This window comes from Mustela erminea, chromosome 1 (genome assembly GCF_009829155.1).
Source record: "Mustela erminea isolate mMusErm1 chromosome 1, mMusErm1.Pri, whole genome shotgun sequence".
NCBI lineage: Eukaryota > Metazoa > Chordata > Mammalia > Carnivora > Mustelidae > Mustela > Mustela erminea.
Genome location: NC_045614.1, coordinates 171,917,673 through 171,928,434, shown reverse-complemented (window position 1 = coordinate 171,928,434; position 10,762 = coordinate 171,917,673). Strand labels below are relative to the sequence as shown.

The following is a 10,762-nucleotide window of genomic DNA, read 5'->3' as shown; positions in this document are numbered from 1 at the left end:
TAGTTTTTGATGTAGTGTTCAGTGATTCATTAGTTGTGTGTAACACCCAGTGCCCATCACATCGTGTGCCCTTCTTAATGCCCATCACCTGGTTACCCTTCCCCTCAACCACCTCCCTTTCCGCAACCCTCAGTTTGTTTCCCGGAGTCAAGAGTCCCTCATGGTTTGTCTTCCCCTCTGATTTCTCCTCATTCAGTTTTCCCTCCCTTCCCATATGTTGTCTGCACTATTCCTTATATTCCACATATAAGTGAAACCATATGATTATTGTCTTTCTCTGAATGACTTATTTCACTCAGCATAATATGCTCCATTTCCATCCATGTTGATGTAAATCGTTAAGTATTCATCCTTTCTGATGGCTGAGTGATACTCCATTGTATACCTGAACCATATCTTCCTTATCCATTCATCTATTGAAGGGCATCTCGGCTTCTTCCACATTTGGCTCTTGTGGACATTGCTGCTATGAGCATTGGGATGCGTGTGCCCCTTCTTTTTACTACATCTGTATCTTTGGTATAGTAGTTCAATTTCAGGGGCATAGGGTAGCTCTATTCTTAACATCTTGAGGAATCTTCATACTGTTTTTCAAAGTGGCTGCACCAGCTTGTGCTCCCAACCAACAGTGTAAGAGGGTTCCCCTTTCTCCACATCCTCATCAATATTTGTTGTTCCCTGTTTTGTTAGTTTTAGCCATTCTAACTGGTGTGAGGTGGTATCTCATTGTTGTTTTGATTTGTATTTTCCTGATGACAAGTGATGTGGAGCATTTTTTTCATGTGTCTGTTGGCCATTTGTATGTGCTCTTCAGAGAAATGTCTGTTCATGTCTTCTGCCCATTTCTTGACTGGATTATTTGTTTTTGGGGTGTTGAATTTGAGAATATCTTTATAGACCTTTGATACTAGCCCTTTATCTGTAGTGTCATTTGCAAATATCCTCTCCCATTTCATAGGTTGCCTTTTCGTTTTGTTGACTGTTTCCTTGATATTCAGTTTTATCCACTTCTCATGTGGAACGAGAAACTTAGGCCTTCAGTGTTGGCATTCCCATCCCCTTGCTGTATTTCTAATTATTTCCAGAGTCCCAGAAAGGGGAGATGGGGCTATCACTCACACAGAGAGTACCAAAGTGGAGGTGGGGAGCTCTCACGATGTGTTAATCTAGAACCAACAGGTTCTGATATACCTAGGGAAAGACTGCTGTTCTGCCACTGAGGGCTTGGTGCTTGGCTTGCTGGAGTAAGTGCTGTAATGGTTGGCTAACATGCCTCCCTCCCCTGGCTGACTGAGATACCTTCATTCCAAAGAGCAGACTGCTCACAATGTGTAATATGCCCCAGGAGCTGGCCTAGATCCAAAGACTACTGCACAACTGCCCTGTTCCAAACACTTGAGCACTAGCTGTGAGCATGTATCAGCTACATACATCTGAATCACTCACTGCTGCTTTTATCCACTGATGGGAAAGGAAGGAAAACCAGACCAGATCAGTGGCTTTTGTTCTCTTTCTAAAGGAAGAATTCTAGCTTCTTTTGTTCCCTGTTTTTAAAAATTTTAATTCTACTACGGTTAACACACAATATTATATTTTTTCAGGTGTACAATATGTGTACTTAAGATTAATGGGATGTCACAGTTTCAGAGCCTATGGAGGCCAGAACTAGAGAATATATGTATGTTAATGTATGATATATATCAAACAGGCACACATATACATTTGTGTATATACACAGTTTTGCATCTATTTATTTTTATGTAAAATGTATTTATTAAATATATATTGAAATAGATATTATTATTAATATATATAGAAAACCAAGAGTTTGTATTGATACATATATCCATTTCCAAGCCAACACTGTAAGTTTCTATTTTTTTAAGTCACAACAAAGTTATTTAGCTCAAAATTAGAAATAAGAAGTAATATCACACCCCTTCTCTCCCTTGAAACACTTGACTTTGTTGCTGTCATCAGTTTTCCTCTTTTGGATAAGAAGTTCATGACTATATTCATCCATTTATCTGATAGCCATTTCCCTTAAAATATACTGCTTCCTTCAGAATTAGCTCCCTGTAGCTTTTCTTTCTCCATGTTTCTGATGACCTGTTTTGAAATTCTTTTTTTTTTTTAATATTTTATTTATTTAATTGACAGAGAGAGAGACCATGAGAGAAAAAACACAAGCAGGGGGAGTGGGAGAAGGAGAAGCAGGCTTCCACCTGAGAAGGGAGCCCGATGCAGGTCTTGATCCCCAGATCCTGGGATCATGACCTGAGCCGAAGGCAGACACTTAATGACTGAGCCACCCAGGTGCCCCCTGTTTTGAAATTCTTATGGAATTCAAGCTTTGTTTCTTTCCAAATTAGTAACTCCCTTCTCTTAGAGTAAGGAACTTGGCTCTCATTATTCTTATATGTTTTACCTATTTGATTTATCATCCTGTATGTAACTAATCTCTGATCTTCAGCCCCACCCTACCTATATGTGGACACTCTTCTTTCTTTGCTTGGGGTCTGCTCCTTATTATAGGTTGCAACTCTATGTGGATACCCTCCTCACTTAACAGTGCCTCTGAATTCTCACACCAACCAGCCCATGCATGCAGATGCCCTGGGACCTTTCTTGGTCTCTAAAGGAATGTCCTCCTCTCCCTGCTTTGGCTTTGATTTCCCACAATTGGCTCTCTCTTGCCAGAAGGTCTTCCTCACCCCTTGGTTGTGAGGCTGTCCCTTCCCATCACATAGGTGCCTCATTCACTCTTCTTGGAATCTGACATCTCATGATGGGCTCTCTTACACCATTTGCTTTCCCCTATTGGGCTGTGACATCTGCTCTGGTCTATTGCTCATCTCTACCCCCACTATAGACACTGCCTTGTTCCTCTTGAACTAATGACTTTAGGGCTGAAATTTTCAGGAAGGGAAGGCCTTAGCTAGGTTGTTTAAAATATGAAGAAATGGAGGTTCAGATGCTTATGTGGCTGGTCCAGGGTCACTGAGCAAATGAGACATTGTCAGTACAAATTCAGGTATTCCTGAGTATAAGCTGTGTGAGGGCCGGGACTTGCCTCTCTTGTTCATTCTGTCATCCTCAGCACCTAGCACAGTGTCTGCATGGAGAAGAACAAATGACAAATGAATTATTCCCTGTTTAGATCTTTTCCTTTTCCTGTTCCTTTTTGTGATCTTGATATATGTGTATGGGTATAAAATTGATGTCTATATATTTGTTTATAACCAATAGAAATTCACGCCGTTATATGAATGTCAACATCTAAATATCTGTTCCTAGGAATTTCTTCTATTCCATAAATTTCTCAAATTCCTAGCTGGATAGTTGGCATATAAACGAAAATATAAAAGTACTAAGAAGCTACAGCCATAATAACATCTCAGGATTCTAGCACTCCCTTCGAGTAAGGAAGAGAAAATGTCTGAGAACCACCAAAGTCAGTTTTTTTTCAGTCACCAGACTACAACCCCTTCAAAATATTTGAAATACAACAAGGGAAAAATACCATCACCATATGGCAGACATGGGCACCATGATCAGTTCCTTTAGTCACTCTGCTCAACTAAGTAAGACCTTTCTGCAGATAATCATGCATGGCAGGGTCTCCAAAGCACATTCTGAAAGATTGCTATCTCTGCAAAATTCTTGAGAAGGGGATTCTGTGGTCAACATTGGGATCTCAACAATTCACCATGTACGTGAGCATATTACAGGCTCTCACAGGGGCTCCTGGAAGGCTCACTCAGTTGGGAGTCTGCCTTCAGCTCAGGTCATAGTTCTAGCGTCCTGGAATCAAGTCCTGTGTCAGGTTCCTGGCTCAGTGAGGAGTTTGCTTCTCCCTACCCGCCCCCTGCTCATCCTTGTGTTCATTCTCTCTCTCTCACTCTGAAATAAATAAACAAAATCTTAAAAAAAAAAAAAAAAGCCTCTAGGAAATTCTAGAGTTGAAGAAAACTATAACCTTTATGTAACCCAATGTTATTCAAATTTCCATAACCGGAGAGCTTCTGTTTAGAGTAATACCTGCCCAAATCTCATTTCCTCATTCATACAATGGGCAAAAATACCTGCTACAGGATAAATGAGATAAAGATACAAAAAGTGCATAACAAAGTGTTTGGTATATTCTAGGTAGTTTTTAAATGCTATTCCTTTTCTTGGACTTTATTTATTTATTTATTTATTTATTTTTGACATTATTTATTTAAAATGATCCATTTTATTGTTGAAAGAATAATAGATATATTTATTATTATTATAATTGAAAAAATAGTAAATACAAAAGTTAAAAACTTTGAGTCATAAAGGGTATAAAATGAAAAATGAGTTTCAGACTTCTCTCAGACCATCAAGAGGAATTTTTTTTAAAAAATTTTATTTATTTATTTGACAGACAGAGATCACAAGTAGGCAGAGAGGCAGAGAGAGAGGAAGGAATCAGACTCCCTGCTGAGCAGAGAGCCTGATGGGGGACTCGACCCCAGGACCCTGGAATCATGACCTGAGCCGAAGGCAGAGGCTTTAACCCACTGGGTCACCCAGGCGCCCCGAGGAATTATTTTTAATGTACCCTTCCCAATGTTTTCAGTGCATATACATGCAGATATCCCAGAAACAGATTTCTAAAAATCTTTTCACAGCGAGTGAAACGATTTGAATTCATTTATGTTGTGCAGCTGCAGCAGTACCTCTAAGTTCTTCCCATCTTGGGGTAAATCGATGTGTTTTTCTGAACTCCTTGGGTGGGGCAAAGGTTAGAACCTATGTTCATGTCCGCTAAAGCTGTATTTGATAAAGGAAGTATTAGAGAGAATAGGGGAAATATATAGTTGTTTTTCGGGGTTTGAAAAAGTCAACTTAAATGTGTCCTCTTTTGTAAAATATTTCTTAATCCACCAGGAACAGGACTCTGATTGAAGCAAATATTCATTCTTCCATTCTTTCAGTTAATGATGGAGTAGGGGTTGAGGGAGAGAACATGAGAGCCTGGGCAGGAGAGGGTCAGAGTGGCAGCTGCCAAGATACCATACCCGCTTACATTGATCTAGATGGTGAACTAGGCTGCTAGGGCAGTTGCAACAAACCCAACTGAGTGGCTTAAGCAACAAAAATTTATTGTCTCACAGTTGTGGAGGCTAGAAGTCCAAAATCAAGGTGCCGGCAGTGTTGGTTCCTTCTGAGGGCTTGGAGGGAAGGCTCTGTCCCATGCCTCTTTCCTTGGCTTGTGGACAGCCATCTTCTCCCTGTGTGTCTTCCTAAATTCTTTCCTCTCTGCAGATCTCTGTGCAAATTTCCTCTTCTTAGGACACCAGTTTCACTGGTTTAGAGCCTGCTCTCATGCCCTCAATTAAACTTGCTCACGTCTGCGATGACTCTATCTCCAAATAAGGTCACATCCTGAGTTACAGGGATTAGAACTTCAATATAGGAATTTTTAGGGAGATGCAATTCAGCCCTGAACAGGTGGATTGCAGTACTAGGATTTCGTGCTTTTCAAAACTCACCTGAGCTAGTAAAGCCCTCACCAACTGTAGCTTTCAAAATGTGGGCTCCTTTAAAAAGGTGCAAGGACTACAAATGTGTGTGTGTGTGGCACTGCTTAAACCGCTTGCTGGTGGGAATGCAGGTTGGTGCAGCCTCTTTGGAGAACAGTGTGGAGGTTCCTCAAGAAATTAAAAATAGAGCTTCCCTATGACCCTGCAATTGCACTCCTGGGTATTTACCCCAAAGATACAGATGTTGTGAAAAGAAGGGCCATCTGTACCCCAATGTTTATAGCAGCAATGGCCACGGTCGCCAAACTATGGAAAGAACCAAGATGCCCTTCAACGGACAAATGGATAAGGAAAATGTGGTCCATATACACTATGGAGTATTATGCCTTTATCAGAAAGGATGAATACCCAACTTTTGTTATCAACATGGACGGGACTGGAAGAGATGATGCTGAGTGAAATAAGTCAAGCAGAGAAAGTCAATTATCATATGGTTTCACTTATTTGTGGAGCATAACAAATAGCATGGAGGACATGGGGAGTTAGAGAGGAGAAGGGAATTGGGGGAAACTGCAAGGGAAGGTGAACCATGAGAGACTATGGACTCTGAAAAACAATCTGAGGGGTTTGAAGTGGCGGGAGGGTGGGAGGTTGGGGTACCAGGTGGTGGGTATTGGAGAGGGCACGGATTGCATGGAGCACTGGGTGTGGTGAAAAAATAATGAATACTGTTATGCTGACAATAAATAAATTTAATTTAAAAACAAACAAACAAACAAACAAAAAACCCTTGCTGACAAGAGGGTTCTATGTGGCCTGAAGCACTTGTTAGTCTACTTCTGCTAGATCCCCCTAAAACCAAAGTGTAAGAAGGTGACTTGGTTTCTTTTTTTATTTTTTTGCTCCCTTCCCCACCTTCTTGCTTATCTGAACATTTATACTTTGACCTTGTTAACTATACCCTCCCTTTCTTCTTTATGACGCTCAGTTATCTTCTCCTCCCATGATTCAAATCTCTTTTTTCATATTCTCATTCAGTGAAGGATGAGGAAATAGCAGCAAGAGCGCATACCTTTCATTAGTTGATTCAAACTGCATCCTGCCTGATTAACCTAAAAAGTCCTAAGAAATGAGGAATTCTGCCTGATAGATCACTGAGAGGAGGAATTATTTTTTATGTTTCAGAATCATTTCTGATTCACCTTCTTGGCTCAAGAAGAAAGACACTAGTTGTTTTTTTACCAGGGGTAGATTTGTGGCTTCCATGGCTTCCGGCCGAGTGTGTGACCTCAAGGTGCTAGTGGCCATTGTGTGTGGACTGCTGACGACCATTGTTTTGGGACTGGGCATCTGGACGACTGTGATTAGAATCCAGAAAGGTAATATTGTTTATGGTTAACTATGTTATGTTTATCTTTAACTTGTTATGTTAAACTCAAGTCAAGAGAAGGTATTGAGCCTCTGTCCCTGACACCTAAAGCACCAGTACTACAAATAGCCATGTCTGGGCTAAGGCTGCCCACCAAGATATAATGTGAGAACTATGACAGGCAAGGGTGTTGAACTACAACAGGCTAGCCACATGGATGGCTAGCACACAGTAGCACACACATGACTATGAATATGTTTGTGTGAGTGGGCAGGGTGAGGAATTACCCACTTTAATTAGCCTCTTCTTGCTCTTTTAACTCCTGACTGGATACCAGCTTAATTAAGGTCATTAAGAACACATGTTTGGGTTTGTGTAGCTAAATCCAAGAAAGATAAATAATTATGGACACACACAGATGGACGCACATAATCAAACATGTGCAGAATGGAATTTCATCTCAAGAAGAAAGTTTAGAAATGTTCTCACTAGGATCATAAATAAAATCTTATGGTTTGTGCACAAAGTTCTCACTCTCCAAGTGTGAAAAATGACTCGAAAATGAAGATTACTTAGAAAATGATTTTTTCTGGTTGTTCAACAAATATTTGTTAGTAAATGGCTATGTGCTAGAGCTGACCCTGAAAGGTGGGAGGGGGAGCAGTGGTATGTAAAACGACGATGTTAACGGAACCCCCCCCCCCCAAGAAACTCACAACAAAGACTTTTTATGACCCCAGAGCTGGTTCCCTTGGGCAGCACAAGTTCTCCATAAAGGGATTCAAAGCTGGATGTGCTGAGTATTCCCTTCTGAAACAAACAGAGACAGACTCTAATAAAACCGAATAAATATGGGTAAATAAAACCCATCTACAGAGCAGAAAGGGGGGTGATCTGCCCTCTGAGAAGGTAACTGAGGAGGACAGGAGGTTGGGAGAGCAGACAGAAGTCCAACGGATAGCTGCAAAGATCCACTGTTGCGGACAAAAGAAGGTAAATATATTAGCTGTTGATGGAGTGGTAGCAGAGAAGGGATCTGATTGTCCTTCCCTCTCCCCACCCCTCAGAACATTCATTTACAAAATATTGTACTAACAGGATTTGGATAATTAGCATGAGAAAATTTGCCAGAACAAAAACAATACAATTTAAACTTGAGAAAATGTGTTTTTGTTTTGCTTATTTCTTTATTTGTTGGTTTAAGTTTTGTTTACAGTTAAAAAAATTTATGAACTAGAGGTTTCACCCTAGTTAAGGCTGCTAAATTTGTAAGACTTTATTTAAAGAGTATATTTTCAAGGAATCTTTCTTTCCTTCCTCTCTCCCTCCTTCCCATTATATGACATCTACTTTAAAAGGGAAATTTGTGGTGAGTAATAAAGGACACAGGTACAATAGAACCATTAAAATAAGGACCAACATGTAAAACATTATAAGGAAGAAAACAGAGGGAGTTGCTAAAAACAAATACAAAACATAATCCCTGAGACATATCCCTGAACTTCCTGAGGGCTAAGACTTCAAATGAAGCATAATAAGCAACAAAAAAAAAAACCCCTTGTTTAACCCTTTTGTTTAACAGTAAAAGCATATCAGCTCCTCAAAAAAGAGATAAATGTGTTCTTGCTCCGAATTTTTCTTAAAAAATGTTTTATTTGATTGTAGGTGATATACAATGTTACATTATTACATTAGCTTCAGGTATACAAATGATTTGACAAGTTTATGATTTATGCTTATTTCATTTAATCCTAACAACTACCTTTGAGGCAGTTATTACTATATCCATGAAATTGATGGGGAAAAGGCTCAGAAAATGTTGTCAAACTTACTTAGCTAGAAAGTGTTGGGTCTGGATTTAAATCTAGATTATTCTGACTTTAGTTCCTTCCTTTTCACTCCCACATATTCTGTCTTCCTAGAGGGATGACAAGGGTAACTCAATCAATGAATTTGTCTCTCTCACCTTTTTTTTTTTTTGAGGCAACTTTGCCCAAAAACCTTAATTCATAAAGATAAGCAATAACCAGTAGAATGTTTTGCTAGGCAAGGTTAGGCACTTTGGTAAGTCACGTTGTTTGTCTTCAAGTCAATAAGATCTACATTATTAATGCTGCTTATAAAATGTAGATTAATATGTTCACTTTTCAGGTTTTCTGAGTCTTTAAATGGTGTTTATAGACTTTTGGAGTAACTGCCATAACTTTGCCACATTCTTTTAGGTGTTGCCAAAATACTTTCCTCAGCTTCGCAAAATTATATGATTATCTGCTATTGAACTTCTAGTCTAGAACAGTGAAAGATATTCAGACTGCATTGCCTGGAAAACTGCTCATGTTCTAACAGCTTTCCTCCTGGTGAATGCCTTTAATGGGAAAGATTTCTCACATTCACATAAGCCCCAATATCTACTGGCCATCAAACAAGCCATGAATGAACTTATCTTTAATTATCCTAAGTATAATTATTCCTTTTTTAAAATGAATCATTCATTTAAATATCAAACAAGTGGTTCGAGACATAACCTCTAGAATGCCAATGATCTTTTGTGTAGTATAGAAAAGCTTTTTATTCTCCTCCTCCTGCTTAATAAGGCCTCTGGTGAAAGGTCATGGTTTAAAGCCCTAGTGCAGATGAAATTGATAGCATTTCATGGAAGCAGACAGGACTTCTTTCAGAATTGCCAGAATAATATTTGGCATTTTTATACCACTGATGAAAACATTAAATAATAATGATCTTTTTTTTTTTTTTCCACCAAAGCATCGCAATGAGATACATTGTCAAGTATAACACTTTCTCCATCTAGGCTTTCAGGAATAAGATATCCTATGCTTCTGAAGTTTTATTTGGTAAAGAAATTTTTCAAAACTATTGATGACTCTTGTAATTTCCAAAAGGAGCTCTAGACTTGTAGAACTTCTATGATGATGTCAGTTTACTGGAACACTCTTCATCCAGAGTTTCACATGGCTGTCTCCTTGATGATAGAGGTCTCAGGTGAAATGTCACCTCCTCCGAGAGGCCTTTTCTACCCACTCAGTCTAAGGTTGTCATTCTATTTTCTCTCTTTCATGTGTACTTTGTTCATGGCTTTTATCATCTGATAATCTCTCGCTTAATTCTACTTGTTTGCTGAATCTCTCCCCATGCCTAGAATAAAAGCCCCAAGAAAGCAGTGAACTGACTTCTTATTCTGCATTCCCTGCACCAAGCAGAGTACTTGGAATCTAGTTGCCAATACATAGCTGATGAGCAAATGAGAAAAATCACATGAAAACAAGAAACTGGACTAAACATTGTCAAATAGTTGCCTTCAGAAATGAAAGAATATTGCTACCAATTCCTTGTAATTTGTGTCAAAATGTTAAGATAAATGTTATTATGGATTTGTTTTCAGCAGTTAAGTAACCACCATTTTAGTTTTCTTCCTCTGTTTTAAGCCATGCAATACTCTAACCATTTCCAGAACTTGGGCTTCATTAAGATCTCTCCAGTTGTGTATGGCCTCTTTTGTTTGGCTGTGTGATCAGCAGTCTTGTAGGATGCTTTCATGTTTGAGCAAATCAAAGTTTTGCCAGAACTCTAATCTTTTCACATTAAGCATTTTATCAAATAATATGCACCCTGAGTAATGTGTTTTCAGAAAGGACAACAATAAGGTGTTCTATCTCTGTTGCATTTGTGTTCCCAGTAGCAATGTAACCTTGTAATTCAAGAAGCAGCATGGCTTTTTGGTCCAATCATACTTGATGAAAGTAAAATGAAATATAATTGAGTTTCATTGTACATCCTTCTCTTGACATTTTTCAACTTGAACTAGGCCTGATGTAAACATAGACAGATGTCCATAATCATAATGTAGGGGATTTTTCCTCAA

The 10,762-nt window shown here is 39.0% G+C and overlaps 1 protein-coding gene across 1 annotated transcript in view; it reads left to right on the top strand.

The window, feature by feature from the left end:
- Window positions 1–6,568: 6,568 nt before the first annotated feature.
- ADGRG7 (adhesion G protein-coupled receptor G7) overlaps window positions 6,569–10,762 on the top strand; it is a 69,584-nt gene continuing 65,390 nt past the window's right edge. The window contains exon 1 of the mRNA XM_032350877.1: window positions 6,569–6,892. Coding sequence (XP_032206768.1) covers window positions 6,778–6,892 — 115 coding nt within the window. The 5' untranslated portion in view covers window positions 6,569–6,777. The remainder of the gene's footprint in view (window positions 6,893–10,762) is intronic.